This window comes from Vigna umbellata, chromosome 4 (assembly GCF_029865625.1).
Source record: "Vigna umbellata cultivar VRB3 chromosome 4, Vumbellata_1.0, whole genome shotgun sequence".
Classification (NCBI taxonomy): Eukaryota; Viridiplantae; Streptophyta; class Magnoliopsida; order Fabales; family Fabaceae; genus Vigna; species Vigna umbellata.
Window position 1 is genome coordinate 38,518,990 of NC_142168.1, and position 19,209 is coordinate 38,538,198.

General features: G+C 28.2%; 1 protein-coding gene across 1 annotated transcript; it reads left to right on the forward strand.

The window, feature by feature from the left end:
- Positions 1-4,171: 4,171 nt before the first annotated feature.
- Positions 4,172-7,288, forward strand: LOC124840171 (uncharacterized). Its single transcript, XM_088111716.1, has 7 exons — positions 4,172-4,686; positions 4,831-4,994; positions 5,083-5,234; positions 5,484-5,531; positions 5,929-6,085; positions 6,164-6,283; positions 7,120-7,288. The coding sequence occupies exons 2-7, from the start codon at positions 4,899-4,901 to the stop codon at positions 7,198-7,200; spliced, it is 654 nt and encodes a 217-aa protein (XP_087967842.1). The 5' UTR covers positions 4,172-4,686; positions 4,831-4,898; the 3' UTR covers positions 7,201-7,288.
- Positions 7,289-19,209: the final 11,921 nt, after the last annotated feature.

A 19,209-nucleotide genomic window follows, 5' to 3' on the forward strand; every position in this document is an offset into this window, starting at 1 on the left:
TAAATTTTTTTTTGAGGAATGTTGGTTTTAAAACTAATTTTGAGATTGTGCCATTTGGAAATTTGCATGTCTCACGGGCAAAAAAGAAACTGCCTAATCAATAAAAGCTGTCTTGCAATTTTACAGAGAGAAAGAGATGGATTCTTCTCCTTCACAGGATATACATTCCGGAACAATGGTCAGAGGCTGCAGAATCCATTTCTTGGAGTTCAACACCTCCTATTGTTTTTATATATGGTGCCAAAAATTGTGGGAAGACGAACTTTTCCCGCTATCTCCTAAATATCCTCTTGCAGAAATACACCAAAGTAGCTTATCTGGATACTGATGTTGGCCAACCTGAGTTTACTCCTCCTTCTTTTCTATCACTAACCATTGTTCACAAAGTAACTCCAGTTGGTTTGTGATTCACTGTCTTAATTTTTTCAAAAAAAGTATTTTACAATTTATTTCAAAATTCTTCATTTTTTTTAATTATTTTAGATTTGACAGTTCCATGCCTGAAAACACGAGAGGTATGGTGCTATCTCATCTCAATAATTTGGGAGCTGAAACTGTGTTTTTTTAATTTTTGATATGTTACTTTGAATCTTTGAAATGTTACTTTACATATTTGATAAACTTATATGCAGTGTGTCTTACTCTTAAAGTTTTCATTTCAAACAAATATTAATTAGTATAGCCCAACAAAAGTAACAATTTTCAATTTTGGGGAAAAAGGGAAAATAAAATTTATACAGAAAACGTCTAAACCAAAACCTACTTATATTTTTAGGAACTGATTAGAAAAATAATTAAACTTTAGAATTAATATAACTGTGATTACAAATAAATTATATCAGTCTTCAATTGAGAGGTACCACTAAAATAACAAATAAACTAAAAAAACACAAATAAAATAACACTTTGGGAGTAAAATTATAAAAGGAAGAACTTGAGTATGCTTTTGTGCCATAAGAAATACTTCATAGCGTAATTTCAATCTCAATGATCATTCCAACTTAAAATTAAATTAACATATTTTATCACTCAGTGTATCATTATCAAGGTTTAATATGATTTTAGTAACTTAACTTTCAGTAAAAATTAGGATTAGTTTCTCTTTGAAACTTTGGACCAATTTAGACTCTCATTTTTATAACTGGTAGATTTAGTTTTTCTCAATCAAATTTTATTAAGTTTATTTGGTGTTTCAACGCGTTTGTAAAGTTAACCAAATTTAGTTAAAACGACTAAATTCATGCATTTCTAAAGTTTGTCAAACAATTTAACATTGAGGTGAAAATATGTCAAACAATTTAAAAAAAGAAACTCAAATGTTATCATGAAACACATTTGAAACGCTAAATAAACTTAACCAAACTTAGTTAAAAGGACTAAATTCATGCATTTCTAAATAAATTAGGTGGAAGTTTTTAAGAAGGTACTGTAAGGGACAAAAACTAATTTAATCTTTATTATTATTACTATTATTGAATAAGACATGATAGAAGCGCCTCATGAGTGCCAATTACAATAGAGAAGCTGGGTATTTATAGTAACCCATGCTCCTTAAAAGCTAACCTATGAAAGGTAAAAATACAAAAGAAGGACAACTCGGGCAGGATTACATCAAGACATTCTAAGTTTTCGTTATCATTTTGAGGAAAACATAAGATATCCAAAGGAGTTGGTCAAAGATTTGGTATTCCTTTGACAAAGGAGATATTCCACCTCTCCACCTAGAAGTTAAATCTTCGTCACAGACGAGTGAAAAAGTACGTATTCCAGTTAAATCACTATCAACATTATGAAATACCTTGGACTTCAAATTACCTGCAATATTGTCTAAATAAAATACGCCCTGATCGTACAAACCAGAACATTCTTGTAAGGTCCTAAGTGCGAATATATCCAAACTTTTGTCCTTCGAGAGCTTTGAAATAATAGAAAGCACATTGGTTGCATTGTTCTTAGAAATTGTAATTAAAATGCCCAGAAGATCTTCAAGGTTGGTGGGTGGTGGATGTAACTTAGAAGAGGCTTCTTCAAGGCATGCAACACAGAAATCATACATTATTCCTGTGTCTCTATTTGAAGCCTCCTTGCAATTTTTAGAGATAAGGTCAGAAGCATTTGAGCTTTGAAACAGGAATAAAGACACAATGAAAATCAGCGATCCGTTCAAAGCAAATCTCATTGTTGCTTTCTTTTCTTTTTCTACAATTCACTGTTTGTCAGAAATGGGATAAAATTTGATCCATACATCACATAATATATATAATAGATAGAGAGAGAAAGGATCTATTTATATTAACGGTTTACATTAATTCTAGGTTTCTATTTTCTTTTAAATTAACGGTTTGCATTAATTATATATTAAATGTATTTGATTTTCTATTATCAAATTATTAATGTTTTTCCTGCAAATTAAGTTCTTTTCTTTATTTTCCATTAATAAATAATTAATAATGTTGATTAATCATGATGTATTTGGGTCAATTGACATTTTAGAAGTGATAGTGAGTTAAAAATAGTAAGACCGACTATTTTAATGTTAAACAATTTTAACATAAACAGTTTTTTTATAAACGAATTTCATTATTTTAATATCTAATTGATATTTGGTAATTTTATTTAAAATTTATACAATTATCATTTTTTCCTAAATATTGAATATATGATGATATCATGTTTACCTTTTTAATGATTTTTCATAAAAAGTAACTAAATGAAATTGAAATAGTAAAAATAATATCAAATTGTCAATGTTTAATGGACTATTATCTGGACAGAAATAAATAATCAATAAATTTTTCGAATTGACAAATTAATCACTAATAGTAAATATAATAACCATGAATTATTTGACTTTTAAAATTTAAATACGATTAAAATAAATAATTAATAATTTTTATTGCAATGAATAATTCAAAAGTGAGAACTTTCACTAGAATTGTGATTGAGTGTTGTTGTTGTTGTTAAGTGAAATCTGTCATCCTGAAGATTAAAAGGAAGTGTTGATGCATCGAGAAGCATTCAGCAGAAGTGTTCATCCCTTGTGGCTTTCAGGGGAAATGAGTTTCATCACGTGGTAACAAGAAAGATGTTTTCTAAACCCTTAAACTTATCTTTCTATGTGATTGTAAAAGTTTATTAGTTGTGTGATAACGAAAAGTTAATCTCCATTTAGGATTAACAATTGGACATAAGATCCTTGTGATCTAAATCAAAATAAAATTATTTGTGCAATTTTCTCTCCTACTTACTCTTTATTATTGTTTTAATTATTCGCTAAGAAAATTAAAATTAAGAGAAAATTATTAAAGGCATATATTTACCATAACAACTTAATTCACCCCTCAATTCACGCTAATAATTCCAATGCATCACTCTAACATATTTTATTTTAAATTAACGCTTTACATTAATTACATGCATTTGATTTTTTATTATCAAATTATTAATGATTTTATGCAAATTAAGTTCTTTTCTTTTCCATTAATGAATAATTAATAATTATTAAATAATCATGATGTACCTTGATCAATTGTAAAAATCTAGAAAATGACATTTTAGGAGTTGTAGGGAATTAAAAATAGTAAAGCTCGACTATTTTAATATTAAACGATTTTAATATAAATTGTTTTGTATAATCGAGTTTCACTATTTTAATGTCTAATACATATTTGGTAATTTAATTTAAATTTATACCATTATCATATATCTGGTAATTTAATTTAAATTTATACCATTATCATTTCTTTGTAAATATTGAATATTTAATAATATCATAGATACCTTTTCAATGATTTTTTTTTTATAAAAAATAACTAAATAAAATTGAAATAGTAAAAATAATATCAAACTGTCACTACAAAAAAAATTAATTTTATTAGGGGTTTTTTAGCTGCGGCTTTAAGAACCCCGAATAGTTTACGCGGTTTTATAAAAACCTCCGTTAAGATTAAATATATTTATTTTTCTGCACTTCCTTCCTCGTTTCTTATTTTCCCAAACCCTACAAAATATCTCCTCTGGCTTGCCGACTTCCATCCCTTCCTCTTCACCAACCTTGTCTGCTCCTTCCTCCACCAAAACAACCCTCGCCGCCACCTCTCTTTCCCCTTCCCTGACCGTCCATGGACCAGATCGAGTGTTGCCTCCGCCACATTGTCGTCACCCTCTCAGACCGCCTCAAGTGCGCCGAGAGCGCCTTCATGGAGTGCGTCGTGGGGGAACTGGATCCGGTGCTGGGAGGAGCAGAATATCGCCGCTGCCAAGGAGGCGGTGGGTGCTTTCATTCCTAAAACTCAAAAATCCTAATTCCTCTGGTAAGTAATCTTATTCGTTCATTCCTAGTCTCTAAATTCCTGAAACTCGAAAACCTTAATTCCTCTTTTCTTTCTTTCGATTGGCACAAAACAATTTATGGTATGATTCGTGTCATGTGTGGAAGACTCATAGTTTCGCATTTTGGAAAGATTTGGAGTGGTATTGAGGTATGTTTCGTTATCTGCAAAGAGTTTGTGCTGAAAGTTTTGGTTTGCTTCCCTTCGTTTTGTTTTTCCTACACTCATGTGTCCTCTGTTTCCCCTGCACGTCAAAATCACCATCGGGATGTAGCATCATATATTCACTCACTATTGCTTCTTCTATTTTCTCCACGTTTAGGGTTGGTGGATCTGGCAGAGACATGATTTTCACGTAAAGCATCCAACTGATTGATTTTCCTAAAATTTTTCTTTATATTTTCCAAATTTTAATAGTATTTATTTTTACAGTGTGACCATACTCTTTGTTAGTTCTATAAATTTAGTTCTAATGTCTAGTTTGTCTTGTTGCATCAAGCCGATATTTGTCATGCCTATCAAATACCGAGGAAAGGTGGCTTGAAAGAAGAAAATACCATTGTTTTTATGTATGATGACATTGCGTTCAATTGGGACAATCCAAGGCCTGAAGTCATCATTAACAAACCAAATGGGGGTGATGTTTATGAAGGAGTTCCAAAGGTATTATGTTAGGTTTTTCACTATCCAATATCTTATTGTTATATCTAGTTTGATACGGTCTAATATGTGGACTGTTTTTTTATGCTAGAATTACACTAGCAAAGATGCTACTGCCCATAACTTTTATGCTGCTTTACTTGGAGATGAGTTCGAGCTTACCGGTGGCAGTGGGAAGGTTGTGAACAGTGGATTCTGTTGGTTGTTTATATGGGTTTCAACATGGTATAGGCCTGGATTGAGGTTATTACTTTTGTTGTTTGGTTGATTTTAAGTGTAGATTCTCTTTTTAATTACTCAATCACCATCTCTCTTTTTAAACCTGCAGTGCGTTCTTTTCTATTATTCTTATTGTTAGAATTATTATACTAATAAAGTTACACCTGTACTTCAACTAAAGTATTTTGGTTTAGTGATAGGAACTAGATCCTACAATTAACGTTATATATGTTTATTGAATATGCACCTCTTCTTTTCTTTGTTTCAATGCAGACATACAATAAAGCTTGCTCTATATAGTGGATTCTTAATTCATTGCAGGTAAACATTCTATTTACATAAATATTCCAGCAAGTAATTATATGTGTATGCTTACTCTATTATTTTAAATTGTGTACATGAGAACCTGAATGAAGATAATATATAGGAAATTATCTCTTAGCTTTATTATCAACATATTTAAAAAGAAATTATGAAATATAGTATGCGAGAAGGATTCTTAGCTTATCTCTTAGCTTGTAGACATGTGGTGATTTAATTGTCTGATTTCTAGGTTTTTTCTCTCTTGTGAGAAGATTCTACTGTAAAGCTTTGGGAAGTTGGCTCTGGAACATTAGTCAGATTTCAGTGGTCAAATTTGTGGTCCAAATTTATTTAAATATTTTAATATTTTAACACATGATTTCCATTTTATTATTTGTTCAGCCCCTCACCTTAGTATGTGCATAGAGAGCGTTGTGGATGAGAATGCAAGAAAATCATCTGGTGGTCTTCATGATGCTGCTTGTTCTGCGTGTGACATGGCGGTTGTTTGGATGCAGAACCAACTCAGCCGAAATCAAACACAGGATCAGATACTAAACTACGTCAATCAGGTGAGCCAGTTCTCTTAATTTTGCTATTCAAGCATCTTTCCACACCTCTTGATTCATAGGTTCATGATGATGTTGCAGCTTTGCGATAAAATGCCAAGCCCGATGGGAAACTCTTCTGTTGGTTGCGGGGATATCTCCTCATTACCTGTAGTGTCTTTTACTATTGGTGGAAAAACTTTTGACCTTCGCCCAGAGGAGGTAAGATTTCCTCATGCTAAAACCTGATTTGTTGCTTTAATGCTTTTGTTATGATTGATCACTTAACCGAATTTTATTTTAATGAAAACAAGATAAATTCAGAGCAGTAGGAGTTAAGAGTAAGAGGACTACAAGGCACCATTTTATAGAAAAATAAAATCAATAACGAAATTGAAGATAAAGCTGGTTACGAGTAAACACTAATGTGATCCACCAATATATATGTGAAATCAATCTGATGCTCCAAAGAATTGACATCAACTTTAGTCTCCCACTAAATACAAACCAACATCAGTTAGATAGTTAGGGGAGCTCCATTGAATGTTAATAGTGTTAAATTGTAGCCCTTTTATAATAACATTTTATGATAATTTAATTCCTAAATTCAAATCTCCATTTTTAACCACATCTTTATGATATTTTACTTGATTTATTAGGTACATAATAAAAATTGAATTTTTATTTTGTTTTCCTTTTTTTTATTTCTTCAAAGATGAAACATAATCCTTGGTAAATGAGTAACTAGGAGAAACAATAAGAATGAACTTTAGTATTAAAGAAGATAATTGTGAAGAAAATAAAATATAAATAAATATCTTAATTTTTTTATTGTATATTTCTTCATTTTATTGTATTATTTATTATATTTAATTTTCATGCTTTTTACAGGACAAACTTTTTAATGTTTATTGTGATTTTCGAACTCTTTATATTATGTATTAGAAATGAACAATTGGAAATTGAAAATATATATTCTGTTATGCAAAATTTGTTATATTATGCCTTTTGAGTTTTTGTTTTTTGCTATTTGACTACTTTGGTGCTCTCTTACTCAGGAAAGCTCTATTCATAACATGGAAGAAGTGCAGAAGCTTCCAGATGAACATTTTACATTAAGTGAACATGTTTTTCTTTAATGTATATTTGAAAAATGTTATTATTGAACAATTACTTGTATTAAAACATTTTATAGTTCATTTTATAATATTTAATTTTTGTTTCAAATTATTTTATTATGAGTTTTTCTTTATTATAGCTTTTTTATCAATAAACTAAATAATATAAAAAAAATATCTGACATGCATTTCCGGCGGTTTTTGAAAACCCTACCATTTCCGGCGGTTTTCGGAAAACCCTTGCCATTCCCGGCGGTTTTTGGAAAACCCCTGCCATTCCCGGCGGTTTTCGGAAAACCCTGTCATTCCCGACGGTTTTAAACAAAACCGCCGGTAAAATTTTTACCGACGCAGCTTTTCCCAGAGGGTTTTCCAACCGCGGGAAATGAATTTTCCGGGGGTTTTAACCCCGATAATACTAAAAATAACCCCTACTAAAATTCTATATTTTTGTAGTGTGTCAAGGTTTGATGGACTATAGATCTGGACAGAAATAAATAATCCATAAATTATTCAAATTCACAAATTAATCACTAATATTAAATATGATAACTATGAATTATTTGACTTTTAAAATTTAATTATGATTAAAATAAATAAATAATAATTTTTATTGCAATGTATAATTCAAAATATATTTTTGAATTTGCAAAATAATTTAAATATTTATTAATTGTAACATCCCAATATCTCATGCTGGATAATTCATAATTCATATATTGTAATATTACATTTACGGTAATATCACGTAATCTCACACTTATAAATTCATAGTTAATATATGTCTACACATGTTTTAAATTCATATTTCAACTATAAACTCATAAATATAATTCGAATTCTTCTAACTTATTCTTCTGTCTCTCTCTTCATTGGCATTGGATCAGACGACATTCCTTCATCTGCTCCCGTATAACGAATTATACGATCATCGCACATACCCAAACACAAAAAAAAAACAAACACAAACAAGTAGGGTGAGCTAACATGCAACAAATCATTTCTAAAACATTTAACAAATCATTTATAAAACATGTATAATTACCTTGATATAAACATCATATAATAATTATGTTTGACACCCTCATACCACAATTCCTATTAGACACTCGTCTCACAATACCCAATAGACACTCATCCGGATGATACGTTGATGAGCGGTCACGGGAGGTTATGCACTTGTAATGACTTCTACTTCTTTTTTTTTTTTTTTTTACAAATACACTTTCAAAATACTTCATACCATTCACAAGGTTAATCCCCTCACTATGTCCAAAACCGGCACATAGACCAGGACCTCCTGCTCCTCTCACCACATAATTCATCCCTCTCTACTTGAGACTAGATGATTATTAGAGTATCAGGATAACCTCCAACTACGGGACCCTCAACATCAACATATACACAAATACCGTAACATTACTGAATCTCTCCACGAGACTCATACCATACTCATATTCCTCAACTCACATTATACCCTTACAAAATCTCCCCATAATACTCATAACATGTTCAGATGCATAAATTCAAATGCAATATAATAAAATACAATCATCGCATAAATCACACAAACTCAATATATTGCACAATAATTTAACAGTACTCAATCTGTTCAATAGGATTTAAGTTAAAAACTTGTCGAGTAGACTTCTAGGAAAGAGAGGTGCGTCACAATGGACAACTTAAGTACCAAGTCTTTCCTTAGCCAAAGTGTTCCTCAACTAGTTTTTAACAAATTTCTTATTTACAGATTCAAAACAACAGCATATAATATTAACACTGAATTTCAATATAGATTAACATACAGTAAGCATTAACAGTATTCACACAGAATTTCAATATATGAATAGTAATAAAACAATACTAAATCATAATATAAAAGCATAGAACTATTAAATCATAATATAAAAACATAGAAAGGTTAGCTCCCCTACCTCTATTCCAGACGTCTCTTGCTCTGAATTTATTTCTCCGAAATCTTTCAGAACCTCTACCCTTCTTGCAACTAAAAATTTCTCTCTAACTTTCTCTCACTTGATTTCTCTTCTCTTGGTGCAGAATACCCTTCCCTCCCATGGCTATTTATAGTAAAAAAAAAATTTACTATTCATTAATATTTTAATATTATTTATTATTTTAATATTATTTAAAAATAATATTTCAATCCTTTTCTCACCAAATCTGATCCTAATTTCTACCTACTACTTTCTTCCATGCTAAGGAAATCCAAATGCTGAAAATTTATTTTTACTATTCACTTTTTACTATTTACTATTTACTTTTTACTATTCAATTTAAAAAAAAATTTACTAAATAAGTTATCAAAAATTTGAACCTCTCCTTCTAAAATTACTATAATTTTATATCCAAAATTTACATTTTTCTATCCATTAAAATTATTATTACTAATAAAATACTAAAATTTACTACTATAAATATTTTCTTTTTCATGGGTCTTACATTAATTATATCCATAAATGTGAAACAATCATATGGTGGAAGAAGAAAATTGTATTCTAAATTAGGTCATCACAAATGATTCATTCACAAGATAATTGTGTAAATGCATTAGTTTTAGTGCATCCAATCATTCTCAAACTAAATTTATACATATATTTTGACCAAAAACTTTATTAAAGTCATGCAAAAATACCTTTTGCAAAAAATATCAAGGTTATACTATAGTTAGTGTAAAATTTTGTCTGTCTCATGAAAAATATTTTACATATTTTTTGTTAAGAAGGATATTTTACATTCTTTTTATAAAGTACAGTGATAAAATAAATATACATTTATTTTAATAAAAACTAAAAATATATTTAACTACAATTTTAACATTATTAAATAATTCTGTTTGATGTATAAAAAGAACTGTTAACGAGATGTACAGTTATTTTTTAAATAATATGTAAATATACTTTACATATTTGATAAACTTATATGCAGTGTGTCCTACTCTTAAAGTTTTCATTTCAAACAAATATTAATTAGTATAGCCCAACAAAAGTAACAATTTTCAATTTTGGGGAAAAAGGAAAAATAAAATTTATACAGAAAACGTCTAAACCAAAACCTACTTATATTTTTAGGAACTGATTAGAAAAATAATTAAACTTTAGAATTAATATAACTGTGATTACAAATAAATTATATCAGTCTTCAATTGAGAGGTACCACTAAAATAACAAATAAACTAAAAAAACACAAATAAAATAACACTTTGGGAGTAAAATTATAAAAGGAAGAACTTGAGTATGCTTTTGTGCCATAAGAAATACTTCATAGCGTAATTTCAATCTCAATGATCATTCCAACTTAAAATTAAATTAACATATTTTATCACTCAGTGTATCATTATCAAGGTTTAATATGATTTTAGTAACTTAACTTTCAGTAAAAATTAGGATTAGTTTCTCTTTGAAACTTTGGACCAATTTAGACTCTCATTTTTATAACTGGTAGATTTAGTTTTTCTCAATCAAATTTTATTAAGTTTATTTGGTGTTTCAAACGCGTTTGTAAAGTTAACCAAATTTAGTTAAAACGACTAAATTCATGCATTTCTAAAGTTTGTCAAACAATTTAACATTGAGGTGAAAATATGTCAAACAATTTAAAAAAAGAAACTCAAATGTTATCATGAAACACATTTGAAACGCTAAATAAACTTAACCAAACTTAGTTAAAAGGACTAAATTCATGCATTTCTAAATAAATTAGGTGGAAGTTTTTAAGAAGGTACTGTAAGGGACAAAAACTAATTTAATCTTTATTATTATTACTATTATTGAATAAGACATGATAGAAGCGCCTCATGAGTGCCAATTACAATAGAGAAGCTGGGTATTTATAGTAACCCATGCTCCTTAAAAGCTAACCTATGAAAGGTAAAAATACAAAAGAAGGACAACTCGGGCAGGATTACATCAAGACATTCTAAGTTTTCGTTATCATTTTGAGGAAAACATAAGATATCCAAAGGAGTTGGTCAAAGATTTGGTATTCCTTTGACAAAGGAGATATTCCACCTCTCCACCTAGAAGTTAAATCTTCGTCACAGACGAGTGAAAAAGTACGTATTCCAGTTAAATCACTATCAACATTATGAAATACCTTGGACTTCAAATTACCTGCAATATTGTCTAAATAAAATACGCCCTGATCGTACAAACCAGAACATTCTTGTAAGGTCCTAAGTGCGAATATATCCAAACTTTTGTCCTTCGAGAGCTTTGAAATAATAGAAAGCACATTGGTTGCATTGTTCTTAGAAATTGTAATTAAAATGCCCAGAAGATCTTCAAGGTTGGTGGGTGGTGGATGTAACTTAGAAGAGGCTTCTTCAAGGCATGCAACACAGAAATCATACATTATTCCTGTGTCTCTATTTGAAGCCTCCTTGCAATTTTTAGAGATAAGGTCAGAAGCATTTGAGCTTTGAAACAGGAATAAAGACACAATGAAAATCAGCGATCCGTTCAAAGCAAATCTCATTGTTGCTTTCTTTTCTTTTTCTACAATTCACTGTTTGTCAGAAATGGGATAAAATTTGATCCATACATCACATAATATATATAATAGATAGAGAGAGAAAGGATCTATTTATATTAACGGTTTACATTAATTCTAGGTTTCTATTTTCTTTTAAATTAACGGTTTGCATTAATTATATATTAAATGTATTTGATTTTCTATTATCAAATTATTAATGTTTTTCCTGCAAATTAAGTTCTTTTCTTTATTTTCCATTAATAAATAATTAATAATGTTGATTAATCATGATGTATTTGGGTCAATTGACATTTTAGAAGTGATAGTGAGTTAAAAATAGTAAGACCGACTATTTTAATGTTAAACAATTTTAACATAAACAGTTTTTTTATAAACGAATTTCATTATTTTAATATCTAATTGATATTTGGTAATTTTATTTAAAATTTATACAATTATCATTTTTTCCTAAATATTGAATATATGATGATATCATGTTTACCTTTTTAATGATTTTTCATAAAAAGTAACTAAATGAAATTGAAATAGTAAAAATAATATCAAATTGTCAATGTTTAATGGACTATTATCTGGACAGAAATAAATAATCAATAAATTTTTCGAATTGACAAATTAATCACTAATAGTAAATATAATAACCATGAATTATTTGACTTTTAAAATTTAAATACGATTAAAATAAATAATTAATAATTTTTATTGCAATGAATAATTCAAAAGTGAGAACTTTCACTAGAATTGTGATTGAGTGTTGTTGTTGTTGTTAAGTGAAATCTGTCATCCTGAAGATTAAAAGGAAGTGTTGATGCATCGAGAAGCATTCAGCAGAAGTGTTCATCCCTTGTGGCTTTCAGGGGAAATGAGTTTCATCACGTGGTAACAAGAAAGATGTTTTCTAAACCCTTAAACTTATCTTTCTATGTGATTGTAAAAGTTTATTAGTTGTGTGATAACGAAAAGTTAATCTCCATTTAGGATTAACAATTGGACATAAGATCCTTGTGATCTAAATCAAAATAAAATTATTTGTGCAATTTTCTCTCCTACTTACTCTTTATTATTGTTTTAATTATTCGCTAAGAAAATTAAAATTAAGAGAAAATTATTAAAGGCATATATTTACAATAACAACTTAATTCACCCCTCAATTCACGCTAATAATTCCAATGCATCACTCTAACATATTTTATTTTAAATTAACGCTTTACATTAATTACATGCATTTGATTTTTTATTATCAAATTATTAATGATTTTATGCAAATTAAGTTCTTTTCTTTTCCATTAATGAATAATTAATAATTATTAAATAATCATGATGTACCTTGATCAATTGTAAAAATCTAGAAAATGACATTTTAGGAGTTGTAGGGAATTAAAAATAGTAAAGCTCGACTATTTTAATATTAAACGATTTTAATATAAATTGTTTTGTATAATCGAGTTTCACTATTTTAATGTCTAATACATATTTGTTAATTTAATTTAAATTTATACCATTATCATATATCTGGTAATTTAATTTAAATTTATACCATTATCATTTCTTTGTAAATATTGAATATTTAATAATATCATGGATACCTTTTCAATGATTTTTTTTTTATAAAAAATAACTAAATAAAATTGAAATAGTAAAAATAATATCAAACTGTCAAGGTTTGATGGACTATAGATCTGGACAGAAATAAATAATCCATAAATTATTCAAATTCACAAATTAATCACTAATATTAAATATGATAACTATGAATTATTTGACTTTTAAAATTTAATTATGATTAAAATAAATAAATAATAATTTTTATTGCAATGTATAATTCAAAATATATTTTTGAATTTGCAAAATAATTTAAATATTTATTAATTGTAACATCCCAATATCTCACGCTGGATAATTCATAATTCATATATTGTAATATTACATTTACGGTAATATCCCGTAATCTCACACTTATAAATTCATAGTTAATATATGTCTACACATGTTTTAAATTCATATTTCAACTATAAACTCATAAATATAATTCGAATTCTTCTAACTTATTCTTCTGTCTCTCTCTTCATTGGCATTGGATCAGACGACATTCCTTCATCTGCTCCCGTATAACGAATTATACGATCATCGCACATACCCAAACACAAAAAAAAACAAACACAAACAAGTAGGGTGAGCTAACATGCAACAAATCATTTATAAAACATGTAACAAATCATTTATAAAACATGTATAATTACCTTGATATAAACATCATATAATAATTATGTTTGACACCCTCATACCACAATTCCTATTAGACACTCGTCTCACAATACCCAATAGACACTCATCCGGATGATACGTTGATGAGCGGTCACGGGAGATTATGCACTTGTAATGACTTCTACTTCTTTTTTTTTTTTTTTTTACAAATACACTTTCAAAATACTTCATACCATTCACAAGGTTAATCCCCTCACTATGTCCAAAACCGGCACATAGACCAGGACCTCCTGCTCCTCTCACCACATAATTCATCCCTCTCTACTTGAGACTAGATGATTATTAGAGTATCAGGATAACCTCCAACTACGGGACCCTCAACATCAACATATACACAAATACCGTAACATTACTGAATCTCTCCACGAGACTCATACCATACTCATATTCCTCAACTCACATTATACCCTTACAAAATCTCCCCATAATACTCATAACATGTTCAGATGCATAAATTCAAATGCAATATAATAAAATACAATCATCGCATAAATCACACAAACTCAATATATTGCACAATAATTTAACAGTACTCAATCTGTTCAATAGGATTTAAGTTAAAAACTTGTCGAGTAGACTTCCAGGAAAGAGAGGTGCGTCACAATGGACAACTTAAGTACCAAGTCTTTCCTTAGCCAAAGTGTTCCTCAACTAGTTTTTAACAAATTTCTTATTTACAGATTCAAAACAACAGCATATAATATTAACACTGAATTTCAATATAGATTAACATACAGTAAGCATTAACAGTATTCACACAGAATTTCAATATATGAATAGTAATAAAACAATACTAAATCATAATATAAAAGCATAGAACTATTAAATCATAATATAAAAACATAGAAAGGTTAGCTCCCCTACCTCTATTCCAGACGTCTCTTGCTCTGAATTTATTTCTCCGAAATCTTTCAGAACCTCTACCCTTCTTGCAACTAAAAATTTCTCTCTAACTTTCTCTCACTTGATTTCTCTTCTCTTGGTGCAGAATACCCTTCCCTCCCATGGCTATTTATAGTAAAAAAAATTTACTATTCATTAATATTTTAATATTATTTATTATTTTAATATTTAATATATTGCACAATAATTTAACAGTACTCAATCTGTTCAATAGGATTTAAGTTAAAAACTTGTCGAGTAGACTTCCAGGAAAGAGAGGTGCGTCACAATGGACAACTTAAGTACCAAGTCTTTCCTTAGCCAAAGTGTTCCTCAACTAGTTTTTAACAAATTTCTTATTTACAGATTCAAAACAACAACATATAATATTAACACTGAATTTCAATATAGATTAACATACAGTAAGCATTAACAGTATTCACACAGAATTTCAATATATGAATAGTAATAAAACAATACTAAATCATAATATAAAAGCATAGAACTATTAAATCATAATATAAAAACATAGAAAGGTTAGCTCCCCTACCTCTATTCCAGACGTCTCTTGCTCTGAATTTATTTCTCCGAAATATTTCAGAACCTCTACCCTTCTTGCAACTAAAAATTTCTCTCTAACTTTCTCTCACTTGATTTCTCTTCTCTTGGTGCAGAATACCCTTCCCTCCCATGGCTATTTATAGTAAAAAAAAAATTTACTATTCATTAATATTTTAGTATTATTTATTATTTTAATATTATTTAAAAATAATATTTCAATCCTTTTCTCACCAAATCTGATCCTAATTTCTACCTACTACTTTCTTCCATGCTAAGGAAATCCAAATGCTGAAAATTTATTTTTACTATTCACTTTTTACTATTTACTATTTACTTTTTACTATTCAATTTAAAAAAAAATTTACTAAATAAGTTATCAAAAATTTGAACCTCTCCTTCTAAAATTACTATAATTTTATATCCAAAATTTATATTTTTCTATCCATTAAAATTATTATTACTAATAAAATACTAAAATTTACTACTATAAATATTTTCTTTTTCATGGGTCTTACATTAATTATATCCATAAATGTGAAACAATCATATGGTGGAAGAAGAAAATTGTATTCTAAATTAGGTCATCACAAATGATTCATTCACAAGATAATTGTGTAAATGCATTAGTTTTAGTGCATCCAATCATTCTCAAACTAAATTTATACATATATTTTGACCAAAAACTTTATTAAAGTCATGCAAAAATACCTTTTGCAAAAAATATCAAGGTTATACTATAGTTAGTGTAAAATTTTGTCTGTCTCATGAAAAATATTTTACATATTTTTTGTTAAGAAGGATGTTTTACATTCTTTTTATAAAGTACAGTGATAAAATAAATATACATTTATTTTAATAAAAACTAAAAATATATTTAACTACAATTTTAACATTATTAAATAATTCTGTTTGATGTATAAAAAGAACTGTTAACGAGATGTACAGTTATTTTTTAAATAATATGTAAATATACTTTACATATTTGATAAACTTATATGCAGTGTGTCTTACTCTTAAAGTTTTCATTTCAAACAAATATTAATTAGTATAGCCCAACAAAAGTAACAATTTTCAATTTTGGGGAAAAAGGGAAAATAAAATTTATACAGAAAACGTCTAAACCAAAACCTACTTATATTTTTAGGAACTGATTAGAAAAATAATTAAACTTTAGAATTAATATAACTGTGATTACAAATAAATTATATCAGTCTTCAATTGAGAGGTACCACTAAAATAACAAATAAACTAAAAAAACACAAATAAAATAACACTTTGGGAGTAAAATTATAAAAGGAAGAACTTGAGTATGCTTTTGTGCCATAAGAAATACTTCATAGCGTAATTTCAATCTCAATGATCATTCCAACTTAAAATTAAATTAACATATTTTATCACTCAGTGTATCATTATCAAGGTTTAATATGATTTTAGTAACTTAACTTTCAGTAAAAATTAGGATTAGTTTCTCTTTGAAACTTTGGACCAATTTAGACTCTCATTTTTATAACCGGTAGATTTAGTTTTTCTCAATCAAATTTTATTAAGTTTATTTGGTGTTTCAAACGCATTTGTAAAGTTAACCAAATTTAGTTAAAACGACTAAATTCATGCATTTCTAAAGTTTGTCAAACAATTTAACATTGAGGTGAAAATATGTCAAACAATTTAAAAAAAGAAACTCAAATGTTATCATGAAACACATTTGAAACGCTAAATAAACTTAACCAAACTTAGTTAAAAGGACTAAATTCATGCATTTCTAAATAAATTAGGTGGAAGTTTTTAAGAAGGTACTGTAAGGGACAAAAACTAATTTAATCTTTATTATTATTACTATTATTGAATAAGACATGATAGAAGCGCCTCATGAGTGCCAATTACAATAGAGAAGCTGGGTATTTATAGTAACCCATGCTCCTTAAAAGCTAACCTATGAAAGGTAAAAATACAAAAGAAGGACAACTCGGGCAGGATTACATCAAGACATTCTAAGTTTTCGTTATCATTTTGAGGAAAACATAAGATATCCAAAGGAGTTGGTCAAAGATTTGGTATTCCTTTGACAAAGGAGATATTCCACCTCTCCACCTAGAAGTTAAATCTTCGTCACAGACGAGTGAAAAAGTACGTATTCCAGTTAAATCACTATCAACATTATGAAATACCTTGGACTTCAAATTACCTGCAATATTGTCTAAATAAAATACGCCCTGATCGTACAAACCAGAACATTCTTGTAAGGTCCTAAGTGCGAATATATCCAAACTTTTGTCCTTCGAGAGCTTTGAAATAATAGAAAGCACATTGGTTGCATTGTTCTTAGAAATTGTAATTAAAATGCCCAGAAGATCTTCAAGGTTGGTGGGTGGTGGATGTAACTTAGAAGAGGCTTCTTCAAGGCATGCAACACAGAAATCATACATTATTCCTGTGTCTCTATTTGAAGCCTCCTTGCAATTTTTAGAGATAAGGTCAGAAGCATTTGAGCTTTGAAACAGGAATAAAGACACAATGAAAATCAGCGATCCGTTCAAAGCAAATCTCATTGTTGCTTTCTTTTCTTTTTCTACAATTCACTGTTTGTCAGAAATGGGATAAAATTTGATCCATACATCACATAATATATATAATAGATAGAGAGAGAAAGGATCTATTTATATTAACGGTTTACATTAATTCTAGGTTTCTATTTTCTTTTAAATTAACGGTTTGCATTAATTATATATTAAATGTATTTGATTTTCTATTATCAAATTATTAATGTTTTTCCTGCAAATTAAGTTCTTTTCTTTATTTTCCATTAATAAATAATTAATAATGTTGATTAATCATGATGTATTTGGGTCAATTGACATTTTAGAAGTGATAGTGAGTTAAAAATAGTAAGACCGACTATTTTAATGTTAAACAATTTTAACATAAACAGTTTTTTTATAAACGAATTTCATTATTTTAATATCTAATTGATATTTGGTAATTTTATTTAAAATTTATACAATTATCATTTTTTCCTAAATATTGAATATATGATGATATCATGTTTACCTTTTTAATGATTTTTCATAAAAAGTAACTAAATGAAATTGAAATAGTAAAAATAATATCAAATTGTCAATGTTTAATGGACTATTATCTGGACAGAAATAAATAATCAATAAATTTTTCGAATTGACAAATTAATCACTAATAGTAAATATAATAACCATGAATTATTTGACTTTTAAAATTTAAATACGATTAAAATAAATAATTAATAATTTTTATTGCAATGAATAATTCAAAAGTGAGAACTTTCACTAGAATTGTGATTGAGTGTTGTTGTTGTTGTTAAGTGAAATCTGTCATCCTGAAGATTAAAAGGAAGTGTTGATGCATCGAGAAGCATTCAGCAGAAGTGTTCATCCCTTGTGGCTTTCAGGGGAAATGAGTTTCATCACGTGGTAACAAGAAAGATGTTTTCTAAACCCTTAAACTTATCTTTCTATGTGATTGTAAAAGTTTATTAGTTGTGTGATAACGAAAAGTTAATCTCCATTTAGGATTAACAATTGGACATAAGATCCTTGTGATCTAAATCAAAATAAAATTATTTGTGCAATTTTCTCTCCTACTTACTCTTTATTATTGTTTTAATTATTCGCTAAGAAAATTAAAATTAAGAGAAAATTATTAAAGGCATATATTTACAATAACAACTTAATTCACCCCTCAATTCACGCTAATAATTCCAATGCATCACTCTAACATATTTTATTTTAAATTAACGCTTTACATTAATTACATGCATTTGATTTTTTATTATCAAATTAT